The sequence below is a fragment of the Phyllopteryx taeniolatus genome, chromosome 9 (assembly GCF_024500385.1).
Source record: "Phyllopteryx taeniolatus isolate TA_2022b chromosome 9, UOR_Ptae_1.2, whole genome shotgun sequence".
In the NCBI taxonomy this organism is placed as follows: domain Eukaryota; kingdom Metazoa; phylum Chordata; class Actinopteri; order Syngnathiformes; family Syngnathidae; genus Phyllopteryx; species Phyllopteryx taeniolatus.
The window spans coordinates 22,683,390-22,705,990 of record NC_084510.1 but is presented as its reverse complement, the minus strand read 5'-3'; the positions used below and the strand labels follow the sequence as shown (position 1 = coordinate 22,705,990).

General features: G+C 38.7%; 2 protein-coding genes across 2 annotated transcripts; one reads left to right on the top strand and one right to left on the bottom strand.

Annotated features, from left to right (window-relative positions):
- Positions 1-2,705: 2,705 nt before the first annotated feature.
- On the bottom strand, positions 2,706-12,699 carry slc2a11a (solute carrier family 2 member 11a). Its single transcript, XM_061783927.1, has 12 exons — positions 12,600-12,699; positions 12,060-12,158; positions 10,841-11,001; positions 9,876-10,000; positions 9,675-9,804; positions 9,255-9,403; positions 8,210-8,397; positions 6,988-7,098; positions 6,543-6,644; positions 5,343-5,418; positions 4,731-4,858; positions 2,706-3,689 (listed from the first exon to the last, which is right to left on the bottom strand). Exons 1-12 carry the CDS (start codon positions 12,621-12,623, stop codon positions 3,477-3,479), a joined length of 1,506 nt encoding a protein of 501 aa, XP_061639911.1. The 5' UTR covers positions 12,624-12,699; the 3' UTR covers positions 2,706-3,476.
- Positions 12,700-13,720: 1,021 nt separating this feature from the next.
- Positions 13,721-22,196, top strand: tgfa (transforming growth factor, alpha). The gene is made up of 7 exons (XM_061784921.1): positions 13,721-13,994; positions 14,980-15,081; positions 16,902-17,087; positions 18,908-19,022; positions 19,759-19,908; positions 20,020-20,129; positions 20,853-22,196. The coding sequence occupies exons 1-7, from the start codon at positions 13,955-13,957 to the stop codon at positions 20,858-20,860; spliced, it is 711 nt and encodes a 236-aa protein (XP_061640905.1). The 5' UTR covers positions 13,721-13,954; the 3' UTR covers positions 20,861-22,196.
- The last annotated feature ends 405 nt before the right edge of the window (positions 22,197-22,601 follow it).

The window sequence follows — 22,601 nt, the reverse complement described above, 5'->3', positions numbered from 1 at the left end:
AAGTTTCCAGCATTTAAAACATAAAATACATTTAAGCATAATTCAAACTTTTTAAATCCAGTGTATTACATTTTTTACTTTTCAAGTACAATACATTTTTGAATTACAGTTCAGTTGCAGTTCAATTGGTGTGAAGTGAACAACCTTGGAAGAATTATCATGAGAACATACCAACATCCAACATTATAGCCAAAGAGAAACCGGCCTCGCAAAAGCTTGTGGAATCATATGTAGAATCATATTCATGAATTACAATGTTGTCAGTGAAATGAATTGTGTTACTGTTCCCCCCGGATTATGGTAATAGTGCAGTCAATCAACAGGCAAATTTGTGTTGACCAAGCAATTCACATCTTACCACGACTGGAGAAGCAATAACGGACATTTGAATCCCGCACTGCTATAAGCCTCTGATTCCTCGCACCACGGCCAGTAGATAAAGTCTCCAATATTGCAGCTGATGTGAGAAAGGACACTAATCAGTGTTTGGTGTTTACGCTAGTTAGATATTGAATGTAATTACACATCACTTTATCTTGTATTCATCCGCGTCAGGTTTCACTGAAGTGGTCCAAACGTGCGCTTAATGATTACAATTAAACTTGAACTTTCTCCACGTTCTGTTACAAATGTTTGCACAGACAGAACAACATCCTATTGTGCACTAACCACAGTACATTTGATTCACTTGCACAGTCTAATGAGAGCTAATACACGAGCTGAATAAATTATACATGTTTTTTTTTTTTTTTAATTGACTCCTGTATTGGATATCTTTAGAGTGTGTACTTGATGTTGTGGCAGGTAAGTGCAAATGTACGCACATCCTATTATTTCCCCAAGTAGCATTAATAGCCATTTTAAAAAAAAAGGAAATTGTTCATTCAAGCACTACCTTGTTCCAGTGTGTTTTTCCCCCATGTTCCTGATCCACGTAATTCCTCCCGCCAAGCCAGCCGCCTGTCCTCACCACTGCCTGCCACCTGTCCACACCGCCGCCTGCCAACCCACCTCGGACCACCGCCATTACCTTTCATCAATAAACTATTCATCCTTTCACATCTGCCTCTGACTGATCCAGCCACTCTCTATTCGTGTCAATTAGTTTTTTTAAATAAAAAAATACATTTTATAATATTGTACTTTATTTCACATATAATAATTACACAATTAAATAGAATGTAAAGAATACAACAGTTTATGTATTATGATTAATTCATTGCGTCTTCTTCTGGTGTGAGCAAGTTGGCCACCGGGAGCAGTATAATACAGTCATGAAGACGCAAACGAAGAAGACTTTCACAACTACCTGTACTGTAAGTTCAGTAATATTGGTCATTTTTCGCATAGGTTGAAGATGTTATATTATCTGTCTACATGTGTTGATGCACTGTTTGTGTTCAAATCCTTTGCTTTGTGGGTTATACTATAACATTGTGAGTGTCGTTAGCTCGTCTATGGTATTTTGCATTGTGTGTTAGCACTAAGCTAGCGGAAGGCAAAGTTGTGTGGTTGTTTTAAATACACGAAGTGTAATTCTCTTTGTTTGATGTTTAATTTGACATCAAACTTCAGGGGCGGCATTAAACACCTTGAAGCCTCTTTTTTTTCAAACTGCTGCTTTTTGTGAAGTGAGGTGTGTTCACTGCTACCATACAGCTTAAATATTTGGTCGCAAGTCAAAGCAAAATATTGGCTGAGCAATCTCGATAAACTCGTAAAATGCGTAAAAGTCGTATCCACACTCATAATTCTGAGGATGGCGGTTTGAATCCGTGCTTTGGCCTTTCTGTGGGAAGTTTGCATGTTCTTACCCAACGTCAGCTGGGGTAGGCGTCAATGAGGATAAGTGGTATAGAAAATGGATGGATGGAAGTTTCGGAAAAGATGTCTAAATTGACACAACAAATATTACAGAACTCTTGGGAAAGTGTGTTGATAACCAGATAACAGAAAAAGGAACAAATATAAGCAGCACCATTAATTACATTTTAATTAGATACACAAATAGGTGGTTAGCACATCAGCTTCAGAGTTCTGAGGTTGGGGGTGGAGTATGACATGATAAATTGCATGAGTGACTATAAAACATTATTGGATGCCCAACAGAAGCAGAGAGCTGTGATTCAATGTCTTGCTTTGAACTGGGAACCACCACTAAACTTTTTGAAAATGTTGCAAAAGGTGTATGAGGAAGCTGAAATAGGCTACAGCGTGGTCAAAAAGTGGGTGTCCAGGATCAAAGGCGAACAACAAGAGCCCGCTTTGAGGGACGTCCGTAACGAGCAAATCAGCGGCACATCTTCAGCGGTTCACCCTGTCACTATACTGAACATTTCCTTTGTTTTATATTGTTTCAGCCATGATTTCGGCAGACGTGAGGCGAGCAGCGTTCGACAGCTTGGGTTTTGATGTTTTAGTAGCCTTATCATTTCCTTACCTGTGCCTCGCCAATTCACATTGGAGCAGCGTTGCTAATTGTTTTTCTGTCCCCGACTGAAGTTCAGCACCCGATTGGGAAGTGTCGTGAAAAGTGTGACAAAAGTGTCGGTGGTCGTATTACTGGATGCATGCATGGAAAAATGTTCCAACCCGTACAATTTTTGTGTAGTATACAATTTGTGTAATTTATCTCATGGTATTAGTTTTTATTAGTGCGTATACAAATACCTTAAAAACACATCTAGTTTGATACCAAAAACAAGCTTTTTGCATAGTTTGGCATGACAGATCGTATCAATTTACTGCATGTTGTTGCTTCATTATCCAGGAACAAGAAGGATTCTGTTGTAGTGACATACAGGCAAATACAAGTATAACACAATATAGTTTATTGGATTTTGTTGAGAATTTAAAAACACAAAGTAGAACATATGAGATAAATAAACACATATTTAAAACGTGTGCAAACAGAAGCTCATAATCTTCAGTCATCATTAAAATAGCTGGTGGGAGAACATTCATATGTGCAATTTTTAGTCTTCATCAGTGAAAGGTGTGCCTCGGGAAATGATCAAATTTCACTTAATTGGTCTCTGAAAGTTCTCACTTATTTACTGTAATTAAAAAAAAAAAATCTTTAATAGTTTTGTGTTCAACAGTCCCAGATTTCCCACTGCAGTCAATTTGTGAGTAAATTGAGACAAGATCATCATTATTTCATTATATACTTTTTGGGCAAATTTTTTAGGTGGTGTGCTGTGAAATTTTTTAAATACGTAAAATCTGTGCCTTTAAATCAACAAAGGCTAGGAAACACTGTTCGACTAAATAACAACAAGGCCTGTCCTCCACACCTCAATATATCATTTGGAGGTCTCAGTTGTGTGTTTACATGCACACACAAATGTATGTTTCTGCTGTAGAGTTAGCGGAACACAGAATATTTGTGGGAGTTGAATCAAGTATCAAAGTGCACATAAGTGAAAATACAAAAGTGCAATTTTAGACTAATTAGTTGTGATGATGGCAGGCCTCTACAAGGCAGTGGATGCACACACTTCGCCCAGTTGATACTGACTCTGACTGCTGTACGCTTGCTCCTTGTGTTTGAAGTTAAGCTTGTGGAATTCGCCGGTGATGGCTGATAACGACTTGCCCTTGGTCTCCGGCAGCACCAGCCCCACGTACAGCGCAGAGAGCAGACACACTGTCCCGAAAGGCACAAAGCAATACTGGCGCATCTCGCTCTGCAAAAGAAAACACGACAGGGAAGATTTCTATCAGTGTATAAAATCACTCCCAAGTGTGTGTACATGTGTATTGATTTTTCACTACTCAAACTCTATTAAAGGAAGTCTGTGCCAGTCTCAGCTAGTTCTCAAACTTTGTGCAGTGCAACACGTTGAGTGATAGGGGGACTCGCAGTACCCATTTAGGATGCACGTTATTGTTTTTTTGTGTTTGTTTTGTTTTTTGACTGGATTCGCCGATTTGTATGGAAGCCCATTTCTACTAGCAAAAACAACAACAACAACAAAAAGTATTATATTTATTGAGGTGGGAAGCTTGTTTACACCAGTAAACAAAACAATACATGTGAAGCTTTGGCACTACACACGAAAGATCATTTGAATGCCTGCCAGTAAAAGAAATAAAAACAAAATGCTGCTATCAATGTAGTGAAGTTTTTTATTATTATTTTTTTTAATTTTTTTTACTGGTGGAAAAATACTTCCTGTCTCGTTAAAAAAAAAAAAAAAAAATGGCATAACTGCGCTTCCTTATATTTGGGATCTCATGATGATAAAGATCTATTTAACCGGCAAGGATTTTGGGCAGTTCGAAATAACTTAAAAGAGGCTAGACCAGTGTAAAATTATAGTATTCACACTACAGTATTTTGGTCAAAATAATCAAATAATTCAAATGTACAAAAAAATATATATATAGCTGAAAATATTTTGTGAACATATGTGAAAGCAAATGCAAAACTAGGATTAATACAGATAAAAATATAGAGAGAAAGTAATTCATTCATGACTTTGGTGTCAGAGGCGGAATACACCCTGGAATAGTCGCCTTTAATCGTATGGCATACTTATTTATCCTGCTTATGCTCATTTGGTTTGCGGATCAACATTACAAATAAGATTAATTTGTGAAACAAACAACTAAAATAGGCTGAAAGTACTGTAAAATAACAATTAAAAAGAAAAAAAAAAAAATTCCCCATGCATGCTTGTGAGTTGTGTGACTTGCTCAATGAAAGGAGAGGAGCGTGTCCTCACCACTAGAAATGGAAAAATCATTCCTACAATGAAGAGGTTGAGCCACATCATGGAGCCGGCGATCATGTAGGCCGCCGGCCGAGCAGTTTGATTGAAGAGTTCGGTGGGCAGGACTCCAGTCACACCAGCTGTAAGCGGAACATTTACATTAACATCAGGGAGTTTCAAAGGGACTTTTTTTTGTACTGATCAAAAGCAACTGATGTTAACAAATGTCATTATGTTTCAGTTATGAAATCAAAAGCTCCAAACATGCATAAGTCTTTTCTAATTCAGTCATAGAATTATATCTTTTATATATTCAGGTGTGGATACACCATATTAGTTAACAAGATAAATATATCAGATACATATTTGGCATACAGTATATCACACACATACTATTACTATACAACTATACATTTATACATAACATTCATCAAAAGTAGTCATGACATCGCCTCTTCATTTGTGTACCTTATAAACAGTTCCTAATATTTGTCTGGGGTTGAAATTTTGAATTTAGTTAGTCAAATATCAACTATATCTTTGAGCCACCTAGTGTATAAGGCTTAACTCAGACCTTTACATTTCATGCTTGTACCACTATTTGTATCTTTTTCTTCCACTGACCTGGTCCCATGCCGAAGCTGAGGATGTAGGTGAAGACACACGCCATGATTAAGTAAGGCATCCACGATATTAAGTGCTGTTGCGATATCACAGTGTGCACAGTTAAAGTAAAGCGATGTAATGTAAACACAGAAAGACAACATCAAATCAGGTCTGGATTTCACTGCTTTACACTTCGAAACAGAAAGCACAGGAGAGGATGATCATCAATAGGGGATTTAAAAGAAAAAAAAAAAAGTCGACACACCCCTGTTCAAATGTTTTTTGTCGTATCAAAAAAATGAGATCAAGATAAATCATTTCAAAACATTTTCCAACATTAGTGTGACATTTAGCCTATAACATACAACACAATTGGGAATTATTTTTTAAAAATCTTTTCAAGAGGGGAAGTAAAAATAAACATCTGTGATCATGTGGTTGTAAAAGAGTACACACCCTTCCATAACTAGGGATGTGGCTGTGTTCAGAATTAACCAATCACATTCAAACATTTTCATCGGACCAAACACATTTTCCGACATGTGTTTGAGAGATTTCAAATATTGACACCAAGGTGGAATTTTTGGCTATAATTCCAAAAGGTATATCTGGCACAAACAGAGCACTGTTCATCACCAAAAGAAAACCATACCAACAGTGAAACCTGGTGGTGGCAGCATTATACTATTTTTCATCAACTGCAACTAGGGCCTTCGACAAGGTGGAGGGAATTGTGAATAGTTCCAAATCAGTCTGTGTTAGCACGAAAACAAAAAAAATAAAACATAAAAAAAAAAGTCTGGAAAGGTCTACTAGAACATCTAAGCTTCATTTGGAGGTAAATCAGAGGCAGTTTAAATGTTGGCAGGGTTGTACGGACTTCATTTAACATCAGTTTAAATATGAGTGGTTCGTTCTGAACACAGCCACATACTCAGTCAAAAGAGGGTGTGCCCACTTGTGCAACATGATCTCAGTTGTTTATTTATTACTTCCTTTTTTTTAAAATGAGTTGAACAGGTTATAGGTCACATTAATTGTGGGAAAAGTTTTGAAATGATTTATCTTTGTCTCTTTCCATTCAAAAAAACAAACAGATGTTTTAACAGGGGTGTGTACACTTATTATTATTGTTTTTTTTTTAAATCTCAACTGTACATGTACCGCAACACACAACACCTGACTCTACAAGCCATTTGAAGAATACAAAGTGGGTACCTCAAAAGACAAAGCAATGGTGAAGACAACGGCCCAGACGGTCATGAAGATGAAGCCTCCCATCAGCATGAACCTCCGACCTTTGCGCTCGATCAGCAGGTTCTGCAAACATGTCATATTAGGAATACAATTTCCCCTCTCCTGCAGCTTAAATACACAACCGTTCCCAGTGTGACACAGTACACTGCTAACTACAATCACAATAATAAGCATATTGGTAAATGAATACTGTATCTCTGACAGTGCTAATCACAACTTTGTTGTCATTATGAAGGAAGAATGTAATTTCTCTAGCGACAGCAGTGTGTTAATAAGGCAAAGTTCAAATGAAAGTGAGGCGTCAACCTGTATGCACGTGAGGAGGATTCCGCATATTAAAATTTTAGACAAACAGCTCTTCTGGGTAGCTGTTATGTAAGAGTTTGCGGCCAAGCAACTTACTTACACACATGATGCAGGCTGTGAATTCACACGTGCCCGTGCCGATTGTCACATACTGGATTTGGTCATTCGATATTCCAGCCTCTTTAAAAACATAAGATGCATAGAAGTAGATCTGGAAGGCAGACACGAACATGTGTTTTAGAAGAGAATCAGATCTTGAGAAAAAAGTGTCCTAAAATTAAAAACGGTATATGCTAACTGTACAAAATAACAACAGTCACACAAAACAATAGTGTGAGTCTGAAATTCAAACAAAGGGTTCATGCCTTCCAAAGTTTATAGCATAATTCAGTTAATACTCCCATCTATAAATCCATCAAGCATGCAGTTAAACTGAAGGCGACTTTAGGCCAAAGAATTTAAAGTCACCGGCCACAACGTTAGTAACACCTTTGCAATCTAATGAGATCCAACACCACAGGAGTATCAGAAATATTCCGTTTTGATTGACAATGTCAGCAGAGACTCATAACTTTCTGCTCTCTCATTTGCATCACACTGTGAGCACTTCTCATCAACTTGATTATCAAGTCGCTAAGGAAACCAAAATATTAGAAACACTGCAAATGACGCAATAATTCAGTTTCGGTTCAGTTTTCAGACAATGCCAATCAACATTGAGCCTTATTATCTGTAGATTATCAAGAGCTGTAGCAAATATTCTTCCTTTACAACGATGATAATGTTCAGCTTTGATTGACATTGTCAGTGGACTTAATCTGATGGCGCAGCACGGTCCACCAGTGGTTTGCACCATTGCCTCAAGGCCTCAAGATGCTCAATAAATGTCTGTAGTTAGTTTTCTGTAAAAAAACGAATTCCCTAATAATCCATCTTTTGTACTAAACATACAAAGTGGCCTGTTATATCCACGGACAATTGGAAAACCGCACGCTGAATGAATGCAACCTTTGATTGTTTACTGGATCGCTTATTGAAGATTGTGCAGGTTTACCTCATGAAGTGGCGGTCAGGAGTAGATGGACAAGTTCCCTTGTGTTGGACAGTAGCAAGCTGCCATTCACATTCTTATGCATCTTCACAAGCATTAATTTTTTATTTGGAAATGGAAAACCAGCCAATGGATCTTCTCACATTTCTAATCAACTTGCTACATAACTTGTAAGGATACTGTGGCCACAACATTTGATCCAATGCTGGTGTCAGTGACACCGCTCCTCACACTACGTCACGTCACAGCGAGGTATTAGTAAAGGTCGTACCGAGTCGTTGCCACAAAGCTGCATTGCGCTGCTGATGACCATGACGGAGACGAGCTGCCATCGCACGGAGCGGTCGCGAAAAAGCTCCCAAGGCCGGCTGGGCCTCATGCCGTTGGTTTCAGCTTGTTCCTGCAGGATCTCAGCCAGCTCGCTGCTCTGGACCTCGCAGCCACGCAGCCGCCGTAGAGCTGAGGAGGAGCAAGAACGCCAAATTGCACGTTTTGTAATGGGCAATATGTTACAGATGGGAGTTAAAAGTGACGAAGGAAAATTGAATGATTCTCAAAAGGTCACGAACTAAACACGGGCAACCGTGACACCATTCATTCATAACGTTTGGATTATTCTCCAAATGTCTTCAATTAGTTGGAGATAGTACGTTACAAAAGTTACACTCCTGGCCACAAACACGACAAGAGCTTTAGTAAAAGAGTTTTGATTGACACTGTCAGAAAGGTACTATCGTTACAACAGAATGTATTTGTTATGGCGGTTGGAGTGGTGGTATAGAAAAGCACTGGATCATACTGAGAGTTGTTCCTAATATTCTGACTCCTTTTGTAGCTAAATAAAGAGACCCAAAAATAATAGCAACAACCCTCAGTATGTCATTCTGTACCAATGCAAACTACAATCGCAGGAATAAAAACATAAAAGCCAGTGTTGCTCTACCTAGTGTGAAAGTTGCAAAATAAAATGCAAATGAATAAACAAACAGTAAAAATACATAAATAAAGTGCTGTTGAAGTCTTGAAAAGAAAGTAAGAAATATTATTTTGCCCTCTATACTAAGAAAAAGGACAATGTAATATTAACAGTGGTTATTCTTACATTATTGTTAGGAATGGTAAACCATTACCTGTCCATGTAATAAAGGTCTGATGTTATAACAAATTTAAAATATATCAGAGGGAGAAATTGTCAGAGGTCAACCAGCACTGCAAAAGCTGTTTGTTTTGCTTTTATTTTGTAACCTTACATGTTTCACTAACGTTAAAAGGAAGGGAATCAGAGCCTAAAATGTTATTTTTGTGAGCGTACTCACCATCGATGCAGGCCTCCTTGTCCCCCCTGTCGATGAGTAAGTATCTGGGGCTTTCTGGGAACCAGGGCAGGGTAAAGAGTTGAATCAAGCCAGGAATGGCATTACTGGCAAGAAGATACTGCCAACACGACTCACTGCCCAAAATCTCTCTATAAGTGAAAGATCCAGGCTTTAGTAACTTTACATGCTTCACTATATGCTCTTTTCTTTATATTTAGACATTTATGCATTATTATTATTTTTTTTTGGCTAACTGAAGAAAACCCACGCGAGCATGGGGAGAACATGGAAACTGCACACAGGAAGGCCGGGATTCAAACCATAAACCTCAGAACTGTGAGGCAGAGACGTGCTAACCACTAAGTCACCGTGCTGCCTTTATTATCATTGTTACTATTATTACTGTACATAAATCCTCACCTGAGTCCCACCACTTGTCCTAACACGACTCCAAAGGCTGTAAAAACAGCAGAGGACAAGGACACAGCCCCCCTGAGATGCTTTGGTGCGCTTTCTCCAAAATACATCGGTTGCACGTTCATGCTGATTCCTGCAAGACAGACAGAAGCTACCGGAGTATCATAAGTTCTTAAGCTCTTACGTGACTGCACACTATCATACCTGCATTTATTCCAATAAGGACACGTGACAAGATGATCATCTCAACAGACCCGGCGGCTCGGCTTGTCAAAGCCAAGAGGGCACCGCTAAGGAGGAAAATGTTGCTGAGCAGCAGGCATTTTTTCCTTGTCAAAGGAAAAGAAAAGCAAAATGAATAAAATGAGAAGATGCAGGGATTTGCAATGCGGTTGTGCACCACTGCAAACTACATCCACAATCATGAACATATTGTAAACTGATCCAAAGTAGGGATGGGAATCTCAAACAGAAGTAATTCCATTCCTAGGAATCGATCGTTATCTTGCCTGACGATTCCGTTTATCGATGCCGCTTACGTCGCAAATGAGGGATGACATCACAAGCAAGAAGTGTATTTTGGTTCTAAACCTTTCCGACGTAGTATCAGGGCAGAAGCAATCTAAAATTTGGCTGTTTTTCACACAAAAATATAATACTGAAGCTACTTGAAACACTTACAAAACTTACATTTTGTCAAAGTGTGGGGGAGGGGGACTACTTCCAATATGCAGAATTTCATTATCATATCATATAATGAATGATACAGTATAATCACATCAATTATATCATTTGTATTATTTCATTCCCTCCCACAATGAGAACCGATAAGGAATGGGATCGATAAGCAGTATCGATAATGGAATGGTACGCGCTAAATTCTTATCAATTCCCAATCCTAATCCAAAATCATCATTATAATCTTTGTAAATGCAGAATTTTGAAAAACCCGTTACATTGTACCTGTGTGTCTAATTTGTAGCTAATGAGCGGAAGTGGAAGGATGGGAATTAAGACACTCGAACTTTGGAATTTCAATGGATTATTTCACAGGTGCAGCATGGTGGTTAGCACGACTGCATCACAGTCCTGCGGTTCTGGGTTGGAATTCCGTCTCCGGTCTTCTTTTGCGGCTGCGAATGTTCTCCCTGTGCTTGCGTAGTTGTTACCTCCCGAAGCGAATGGACATGGGCCCCGCGATGAGAGCCCCCCCGAGGCCGCCTAACGAGAAGATGGAGACAATGATGGTCCACACCAGAGTCACCTGGTAGTCCTCCAGTTGGATGGCCCAGCGCTCCACGAAGGTCTCGTTGATGAAGGTCTGGATGAACTGCAAGAAGAAGACACCACGGGCCATCACTCATTGCCGACTCCACAGACAACACGAGGCGATTCAAGATGACACTCATTCACCATTGGCTCTGCCTCTTTGTTTACATCCACAAACGGAGACATTTATTAAGCGAGTCTTCAATTTAACCATGACACCAACGCCACTGAAGTTAAACATATTTACATGTGTGTGTGTTGCAGAGTTGTCGCACTATAAATAATTAACTACTGACAAAAGTACTGGAAATACTGTTTTTACACTCCTACATGTGAAATACTAATGAAAACAAGTTTTTTTTACTTATCAGGAGAACATCATCTCATTATATTATTAAGTATACACAACTCCCCCCGCATTTCATTGTTATTGTATGTATTTCTTTTTTTTTTTTTTTTTTTACTAACAAATTGAATTGCAAATCAGAAGTCATACAATATACTGACGACCCAAGTTAAGTATTATTGTTCAATTTATGTTGAGAAGGAAAAAAGAACACTTGCAATAGCTATAAAACAAACCAAAAAAAAAGAAGCAGAAGAAGAAAAGGATTTACAATGTTAGTTGTTGCAAGAGTATAGTGTTGCAAGACACTATAAAGTAGGCACACATTATTTGCTTTACTGGGGCTTTTTTTTGACACATTGAAACTAATGATTGACTCTAGAGGCGAAAAAAAAATGACTAATTTGAGTGACACAGTCACAGAGGTATTCATTGAACAATGGTTGTTGTGGTTGTACTATGTAGTAGTTTAAAACTTGCATTGCATCATAGGTAACCAAAATTAGCTCTCACTCAGTACGATGCACCGCGAACCATAATACTACCAGTAAGCATGGTCAATACACATATACAGAAAATATTGTGTCCCCTGTCATTGAAAAGGAGGGTTCATTTACAACTCTTTAAATCTCACTATATTGTGCAAGTGTTGTGGCTAGTGAGTGTGCAAAACAATGTAGCTTTGTGTGTGTGTGTTTTTGTGTGTGTCTGTTTTTTTTTTTTCTTTCTTTTACTTATTTTTATTTTTTCTTTAAAAAAAATAATAAACTCACAGTAGTGGGTGCATTCATGATGGCCAGGTTGTATCCATACTGCAGAGTTCCTCCAATGGCTGCAGAAGCAACCATTAGCACTAATGTCAAAGAGCTGCTCTGTAATACACACAATTAGACACATACGTATGCGTTTACTGTATATACTGCATTTTGTAGGGAAATTGAGGCACGCTTATTAGTGTCTAAATAGGATGAGCATACATTATAGAAATAAAACAGTATGGCTCGTCAAAAGTTTCTTGCTTCTTGTGAGGTCTAAATCCTCTCATGGAACCACAGTACAATACTTGATGACGTAACTTTGAATCTTTGACGATGAGGTGACTTTGCCTTTCTTTAGCTTATCGTAAATAAAACCACATAAACTCAAACGATCGTTCATTTAAAAAAATAAAATAAAATAAATATGCCTCCGCGACGTAGACATGTCTACAGACATGTTTTAAATATGCAATGAATGCCACAACAAAACACACACACACAAAAATCATCGTATATATTTTGAAATAGATAGTTGCTTATTGTTAGTTTATTTACCTTTTGTTCCCCATCGTGCGACATTTTGGTCAAAGTGGTCGTCGGTTCGTCTGCTCGGTGCAAGTCCGAGCATCAAGGTACCAACCGAGGCTTTTTCTTCTTTCTGCGGTGACGTCATGGCCAGGGCGCTGAACTATATTGAGCCGATCTGCCTTTCACAGAACCTGGACGGAACCAGTTCGGAAACGGCTTGAAAAGTTCATTCACTTCAGTAGTTCGATTTTAAAAAAATAATAATAACAAAATTTAATTCATACTGTTCCTTGAACGCAGAAAAATACTTTTTCATAAAGCTAATTGTACATCATTTCAAAAATCTAATTTTGATTGTTTCTTATGATTATCCTAATTTATGGAGATAGTAAACTATGGGTTAATTAGCAAAATGATAAAGAATAACATCACGAAATATTTCATTCTGTGTGTAGTGAGTCTGCATACTTTTAGAATGTCACTTTCTAAATTGACATAATGAAAATTTTCCACGATATTCAACTTTTTGAGCGGCATCATCCTGACGACGGGGCCATGCTCAGAATCACATCAAAATTCACCCCCCCCAAAAAACATGGCCTATGACCGTGGTAGATGTGCAGTATCTTGATAGATCCGGCAGATGTCACTGTTTTTCTGTTTTTCCAATTTTACAGGTACACCTGAAAAAGAAGAAGAAGAAAAAGGAATATCAGAAGTTTAATTGAGGTAGTTCATTTCAAAAAGTGAAACTAATATCAGAGAGATGCAGTACACACACTCAGAATTAAATATTTCATTAATTTGTATTTATATATGTATAATTTTGATAATTATAGTTTACAGCCACCGAAAACCCCAAATTCAACCATCTCTGGAAACTAGAATATTACTAATATTATTATTATATCATTATTCAGGAAACAAAGAAACTGATTTTTGATACAAAAAATTAGGCAGGAATTTGCCCTCTGAAAAGTATTTTCCCAAATGTTTCACGAATCTATAATAATATAGTATAGTAATAATGAAATAAATGATACGCTAACATTACGGTGGAGGGCGTGGCTTTCTCGTATTTGTGACGTAAAAGGAGTGACCAATTAGGTGCCCCCCTCCTAATGTCCTCACCTCTGATTGGCCCGCCTCTGAGGGTCTTCCACTGGTTGCCTCAATTGAACGCACTCATGTTTAAAGATCATGCGAGAGCTCAGTCCATGCTTTCCCTCGTTAAAACTTCCTCGCGGCGTGATATATTTACATACATGTACACACTCCATCAGCGAGTTTAAATGTTGATTTGCGGAAGCCCAAGTGCTCCTTCCAAGCACACATTTCGCTCAAACTGGCCGACAAGTTGAGACCACAATTGGTCTGTCATCATGACTCGGATATTATGGGATGTGATTTTCCTCATTAGCGGTGAGTGTGCGATTTTTGTATTTGCCCCCTCCCCGCCTACCTTAAAGTCAAAGTTGTTGTTAAACATGCAAAATGTTAACATGTGCAAATTACAAATTTTAAAGCAATCAACTGGATATTATTAGAATATTATTGTGACTTTTTTTTTTAAACACCCACTGTCAGATCCAAAACACGAGCTACATTAACAATTCTGGTTTTACTAAAACAATGACAATTTGGGAATTATTATTTTTAACTATATGTATATTATTGTGGTTGTCAAACTGCACTGCATTGTATTGTTAGGTGTTTATATTTATCCCTTCTCATTTATAGATTAAAAAGGTTACCAAAATATTAGAAACCCCTCACTATGACAATTAAAATAATACCTGATGTCAATCAGAACTGCGTTTGATTATCTTTGTAAAGACATTTTTTAAAAATGTGATTCTTTTATTGAATCTCATTCAATTGTATGGATTTGTGAGGCAAGAAATACAGGAAATAAAAATCCCTTTTCTGTCTTTTTGTGTTGGGTCAAATTATTTTTTCCATGTGTTGGTTTAGCTGAGATGGCGTGTGAGGCCTTGGTGTATTTTTAGTGCTTCGGTCTCATCCTTTTAGCTGATGCTTGACCCCGTTTGTTGTATTGATGGTCTCCCAATCTCCCAATAAAGTATCAAATCACACTGAACAGGATACATGATCATGAAGGTCTACTTACTACGAGCCTCAGGTTATTTGACAAAAATAACAGGTATTGTGTCACCTGTTTTTCCATGTTTGTGCTATAGTTTGTTCAGGGGATTCGCTCACATATAATTGAGTGAAGCAGACTTTTAACAGTATATTCCTCTACTACTTTACTTTTACTATGTCTGTGGTACGGTACTTACTAGTGAGTTTTCAGTGAACTTTTCAATATATTCCTGCAGGGATCTGTTGTGATATCTTTCGATTTTCCATATTGGGACTGTGTGTGTGTGTTCTTTTGCCAAAGGTACACTGTTTACATTAGGAGCAGGGCAGAGCACCTCAACAACCCTCGAAGGCAACATTGCCGTTGACGCCACCGCTACTCTCAACACCTCGGCGACTGGAAGTAAGTCTGCTCACAAGAGGGAGAGAGCATGATCAATTTCCCTTTGGGACAAAGGTTGTCAGAGGTTCCCTTATCGTGAATATAAAAAGTCAACACACCCCTGTTCAAATGCCAGGTTTTTGTAAAGCAATAAAATGAGACCAAGAGAAATAATTTCCAATGTTTTTTTCCCACCAACCAGTTCAGGGGGTACCCCGCCTCCTGCCCGATGATAGCTGGGATAGGCTCCAGCACGCCCGTGACCCTTGTAAGGAGAAGCGGCTCAGAAAATGGATGGATGGATGGATGGATGGATGGATGTTTTTTTCCACCATCAATGTGTCCTATAACCCGTACAAGTCAAAGTTAAACCTTGATTTCAAAACTGTGCAAAAACAGACTTGTAGTCTCCCTAGCGCATGTGGGAAAATGTGTTGTGGGCCAGTGAAACCAAGGTTGAACATTTTGGCTATAATTCCAAAAGTTGTGTTTGACGCAAACACAACACCGCTCATCACCAAAAGAACAGCATACTGTACCTACAGTGAAGCATGGTGGTGGCATCTTCATGCTTCGAGGGTTGTTTTTTACGTCAGCTGGAACTGGTACCTTCGCCAAAGAAAGCAAAGAAAATTATGAACAGTTACAAATAGTGGTGAGTGTTAGCACAAAAAGCTAGAAAGAAACTAAATGTCAGGAAAAGCCAAACTGAACATCAGACATTTATTTAGGGTTAATCAGAGGCACTTTAAATGGTGGCAGGTGTGTGCTGCTGACTCCCATTGAACATGAGTTTAAATGTGATTGGTCGATTCGGAAGACAACCACAACTCCAGTGATGAGAGGGTGTGCATATTTGTGCAATTAATTTTGTTTGCTCAAATGATTTATCCAGGTGAGATAGCAGGTCCCATTAATGAGGAAAATCTTTTGAAATTATTTATCTTGGTCTCATTGTTTCTATATCACAAAAACCTGGCATTTGAAGAGGGGTGTGTAGACTTTTTATATCCATTGTAGGTTCCACTTGCAAAGCTTGCAAGAATTATCTTTCATTGTCTTTCCCTAATGTTGCTGTATGTGTTACTGCACAGAAACAAAACGATTTTGCTTAACATTGTGGAGGACTGAAGAACATTTGGGTGCAAATCCTGTATTTAAAAAAAATATATATTATTTTAAAAACTGTAAATCATGGAAAATGTTTAACCCCAAGACTTTAAGTGCAAAAACTTCACCCCTGTTATTCGATGTGAGAGATTCCACTGGACGAGATTTAACTTATTGACTGCAACATAGGGTAACATTAAGTATTGCACTACCACTACCCGGTAGTGTGTTTGACTTTTTCTTCTGGCTTTTTGTGTTGCCACCACAGAAGGGTGATAGCAAAGAAAAAAAAAAAGAAATGATGATGATGATGACGACCATAGTGACCGGAATTGGAATTGACTGCAACAGTGGCAGCTTTGTGACAAAGGTTTTACGACACACGTGTCTGTCCTGGCTGCTCCACATCATTTGGTTAATATGTGGACTGGCCATTGGCTGCACTAACAGTCACCGAAACGCAAACCAATGACAGCACAGGTTATTTTAGGTTCAGGCATCCTGCAACAAAGGTGGAAAGAAAAATTCACAGTGTAGTGATTGAACTGATGAAATCCTGTGTTAAATAAATAAATACATTGAAATAATTAGATTTTTTTTTTAATGCGAATCAATGTGTGGATAGTCTTTAAAATTAACAAGGAACATACAATACTTACTTGAACTTACTTAGAGACTAACACTTATTTTGTGGCTGTTTTTCAACCCATCCTTTCTTTTCCTTTCTACAGGTTCCAACCTTTTATTTGGAACAGAGGCGAGTCGTTCAGACACCACCGTCTCCATTCCTACCAAGCCTACGTTGGTTGCGTACGCCTCAGCCAGCAGCTCTGGAGTCCCCGGTAGCCTGATTACAACAGTCTCTTCTACAACAGTGACTACAACCACAACCAGTTCTAACATCCATCCAGTGAAAAGTAAGTTTCAAAACCGTCGCGAGCTTTCAGTTCATTTCAGATGTCTGGTCCTCATTGAAGCAAACGGTGGATATAAAAACTCGACACATCCCTGTTCAAATTCCAGGTTTTTATGATATAAAAAAATGTGATCAAGAGAAATCATTTCAAAACTTTTCTTCCAGCATTAATGTGAGCTATATCCTGTTCAACTCATGTTAAACGGCAGTCAGCAGCACACACCTGTCACCATTGAAATTGCCTCTGAATGAATCCCAACTCAATTTCAGATGTTGTAGCAGGCTTTTCCTGACATATTTTTGCTTTCAACAGAAACCTGAACACTAACTGGTATTTGAAACTGTTCATAATTGCCTCCACCTTGACTAAGAACCCAGTTACAGATTAAGAAAAACAGCCCCAAAGAACGATGCTATTACCATCTTCTTGTGTTTTCATCAATTTTGGAGGGACATCCAGTTACTGTTGTGCTATATATCTTCATTGTGTTCCATGGTATATCTCAGGCCTCGGAAATTCTTTTTGTACCCATCTTCTGACTGATACCCTTGAAAAATGAGATCCCTCTGATGCTGTGGAGGTGGTAAGATGTGACTACAAAAAATGTCAGAAAAGCCTACTAGAACAACTGAGCTTTATACAGGGTTAATCGGAGGCACTGAATGCTGGCAGGAGTTTGCTGACTCCCATTTAACACAACTTTGAATGTGATTGGTTAATTCTGAACATATACACATTCATGTCTTTGCAGGAAAGACATGATCAGTTGATTATATTTACTTTTAAACAAATTGTGTTTTAAAAGGTCACGTTAATGGTGGAATTTTTTGGGGGAAATGATTTATCTCAGTCTTATTTTTTATATCACAAAATCCTGACATTTGAACAGGGCTGTATAGACTTTTTTTCCTTTCTTTTTTGTTTTTTTTAATCCACTGGAAGCAGACAATGTGTCGCATGCTGATAGTTAATTGATCCTCTTAGCCTCACGGTGCATCAACAATTATGGGGCATTAATATGAGCTGCCTTTTCAACACAAAAGCCGCTGCAAGATGAGCCGGGTAGCACCTCGCTTGCCCCAGAGGCTGGATGGATCCTGTCCCAGTGTGCCTCTCCTTACTCTGTGAAAATGGTGTGGAAGAGGAGAGGGGTGGGGAGGCTTTCACGAAGCCCGACAGCAGAAAACAATGAATGTAGGCTGTGCTCCAAAACCTCATTTAGAGTCAGAATAGAATGGAAGTGTGTGAGCAAAACTCAAGCTAACCTTAACACTGTGGCATCTGTTTGGCTGCTTGCAGAACACTGACTTCAGTCTGAGTCAGCCATGGTGGAATTTATCTGACTGTACGGCTGACTAGTAAAAAAAAAAAAAAATGTTAAACTTTCACCCTCGCCGAGGCGTTCACATAATCGGATGTTTTTGTCCCATTGTTTGGGTGGAAAACGAAGCTCTCGTTTGTGGAGAGCGGCCTCTCCTCGCCCCTCATACAGAGTTTTTTGTTGTTGTTTTTGTTATCTATGACTTATCTCCAATGTAATTGTCCCTCCCAGGTAGTGTGGTGGCAATTGGGAACAAAAGGCTACGGTCCCACGGTGGGTGGCGTGGGTGTCAGCTTTAGGACTTAGAACATCGACTACAATGCTTCAGGCCACTGCATCCTCAGCCTTTGGCTATTTTTACATTCATGATGTTCACCTGGGCCACTGACTGTTGTCTGTCAAAATGCAATTAGAGATACTGATTTCATTTGTATCTCACTAGTATCACAGACATTGTGCATTATGTGTGGTTTTTTTTCCCCATCACTTTTTCAATCAGAGTTTGTGGCGGCGGCTGTTCGCTCTCATTTCGATGACTGTCCCGACTCCCACCGCCACTTCTGTTTCCATGGAACATGTCGCTTCCTGATATTGGAGGAGACACCTGCATGCATGTGAGTAGATTCAAATACAATTTTCTAAGACTTTGAGTCCTTTCGAAGATACCTTTCCTCTTAACACGACCAATTAGCGGTGCTGTTTATAAGGACCGATATGTCGATATGATTGCCTGAACAAAAAAAGGACCAATGACCGTAAATTCAAACACTGCAGGACTTAAACAGAAGAAGTCACTGCTAGTCCATGTTAACATGGCAACTGAAGTGACTGAGGATTTTGAGGTTGCAAATAGAGGAGTATTTGGGTAAAAGAGGATGGACCTAACTGGACCAATCGATACGGTGGACCATAGTATCCTTGTAGCCCGGTTACAGCACTCTGTGGCCATTAGCAGTAGCGTGCTAGAGTGGTTTAGATTGAGGTGTTTATTTGTATTGTGATGGATATTTATTGGGAATGCAGTCGGACAGAAAGAGATTTGAGAGGGGAAAGAGAAAGTTTTTCACATTTTCGTCCATGTGTGGATTGTCACCAGAATTCATAGGGAATGTTTTGGGGAGGATCTTGTAATTGTCCAGGATAGCTGTTCCCAAATTTAGGGTCAGAACCCAACATTGTGTCATTTTTTTTTTTTTTTTTTAATTGGCTCACTGATTATTGGAGTAAAATGTAATATTGATAACAGGTCTGTTCTTTCGTATTCGTACATGTGAATGTGTTTCAGACATACCGTGTTTTGAGTGGGATATAAGGAAATTCCAATTCGTCCTTCTTACCTTCATGTTGCAGATGTCATAGTGGCTTTGTTGGGATGAGGTGCGAGCATGCAGACCTGCTGGCTGTTGTGGCCACCAACCACCATCAGCAGACTGTCGCTACTGTGCTGGTCTTGTGTGTGATTGGCTGCGTCCTCATCATAGTGGTGTGCACACTTTTAAAGTAAGCAGAGTGCATGTATGCTCTCTTATCTATAAAAAAAAAAAAAAACACACACACACACACATATATATATACTGACCGAGGGCTCATTTTCATTGTTTCTTGCTCCAGTTGCTGGTGGCGGCAGGAATGCAGAAAGAGGAGACGCGCTCATCATTTCATCCCAGAAAAGTCTGTTTACACGCAGAAGCACAGAGCACCATGCTATCCTTCTGAAAGCGGTACCTCATTTTTGTTCACCTTTATGTGTACATTTACAGGACCAGAAAGCACTGACTAATGATACTAACAGTTAGCATAATTAAAAAAAAAAAAATAATATATATATATATATATAAATATTTTTTATATATACATTTAACAAATTATATTCAATAATTGGTTAGTTAATTACACTTCAATTGTATTTGGGGGTTAGCATGACCTGGATGAATTTAAACAGACAGAAATCATTAAATTGATAGATCACCTCTCCTTCTAATTCTAAAAGCTTGCCATTTGAACAGGGGTGTGTTGACTTTTTATATCCACTGTAGCCTCCCTTCATCTCCTTTGCCAATAGTTGTATTACTGACTGTGTTGATTGTGTTAACAGAAATAAATACATTAGTTACATACTTAATTGTAAGAATAATTTTGGAGATGGGTGCCCTTTCTCCGGCTAGAGCACCGACCCCCAAAATGTCAGTGGACGTTGCCGACTTTCCTACATCATCATAAGCTCCATTTCCGGTTGTATGGTCATTTGCGAAAACACAAAAGCCAAAGATACAGTCCAGGGTTACAGTTTGTCCTCTGACGTTTTTCTTTAAAGATGTATTTTTCCAGAAAATTGGAGTCAGATTCCCTTTTGAAATAGTTTTACAACAGTGATGATTTTCCATGGATCAAGCTGACTTAGATTGTAATATTTATGAAACAGGACTTGTTTGTTTGCCTTCCAGTGGTGTGAGAAGACAGCAATGTGGATCCTCATCCTGGTGCTTCCTTCAACTGTCAGGTCTTAAAGACTGCCTCCAAAGTGGTACAAGCGAAGAAGCTGCATCTTCAATGTGACTGAGGCAGGACTCAAATGAAATAAGGTAGGACGTTCCTTCGCATCGCTTTCCGTTAACTTTGGACGGCAATATGGGAATTCCCTCTATCCTTCGCGTGGAAATAAACACTCAACTGTTTGGAGTTGTGAGGACGAAGCGGCTGCCGAAACCCTAATTACCATGTCTTCACGAGAAGACTTCTATGAGGACACCAATCATCCTGTGTGGATTTGGGGAAAAAACCAAAAGAAAAACAAAAAACCGAGGACCATCCAAATGCATCAACGTAAAACCCCCCAATTCCTGTTTATGTCTTTTATTATATTTACGCACTTTTCAGAACTTCAAGCACATATGATGCTGACGCTTTAAACTACATTTTTTTTTAGTGTTTTTTTAAATAAAGAGGGAACACATTTCACTTGACAGAACTGGGAATTGATGGGCAGAATGGATGAAGATCCTTGGATATCTGTCAAACATAGAATGCATTTCTTCTTATCTGATTAACTCCCCTGAAGGTAAAATTGTGTCGGTTTTATTTGTGGTTCGTGAGCTGAACTGGAATGTGTTCTTTCATCACAAGTCTTACATTGAAAAGCCAGAGAAGAAGAAAAAACACACACCCCTCACACACACATTGGGTGATCATCATTCTATGGTAACTTTGAATGATAATGGCACTTTTCTGCACAATTGCTCATACTTCCTATCTGCACTTTGAAATCACAGATTTTATTGTCCTGGTGCACTTATTGAATTGAATTCTCTATTTGAGTGGTGTGTTTTAGCCTTGTCTCTATTTTGAATTGGAATACTTTTAAAGAGAGCAACAAAATAAAAACTAACCTCCAAAGTCAGCCATAGGATTACAAAATCATGAATGTTTAACTGACACCAATAATGAAAAAAACATTTTTGGTGTGGCAGCTTCCACCGTGAAATTAACGTTTTGGTATACAGATGCCAAAAGAGAGTGAGGGGATGATACGTTTGTTTCTGTTTACAGTCTGATGTTTGCTGATTCTGCGTTTGTGTCATTTTGCGTGCAGCATTTATGTGTGAAAATATACGTGTATTTACAGTACACACACACACAATGTTGTAGATTTATATGCATTTACAATATAAAAGAGGGTCCAACTGATGTTTAACACATGGTTTGTCACATTTATGGTGTCTCATTTGGTTTGTTACCTGCATTTGTTTAGAAATGAAGAATTAAAGTTGCAAAAGTCTGACTGCCTTTTTCTTTTTCTTAGTTTTTGAAAAGATTTTTTAGAAAACAATCCTAGCTTGCTTGTTAGCCATTAACTTTCTCAATACTTTTTTTTTTTTTTTTTTAATTTAGGTTATGTGTTAATGAGGGTTTTTGACCAATAACTGTTTTTATTCTTAATGGTAGAGTAGAAAGATGCTGCACCTGGTGTTGTCCCATTGTGTACCGTATCTAGCTCAACTTCTAATAGCTGACATCATTGTTGTTCTCCTTAAGACTGCAAATCAGTTGGGAGTGAATCAACTGTGGTGGCACTAATCGACTGGTTAGCACATCTGCCTCACAGTTCTGGAGACTGGGTTCAAATCCCGGCCCCGCCTGTGTGGAGTTTGAATGTTCTCCCCGTGCCTGAGTGGGCACTCCGGTTTCCTCCCACA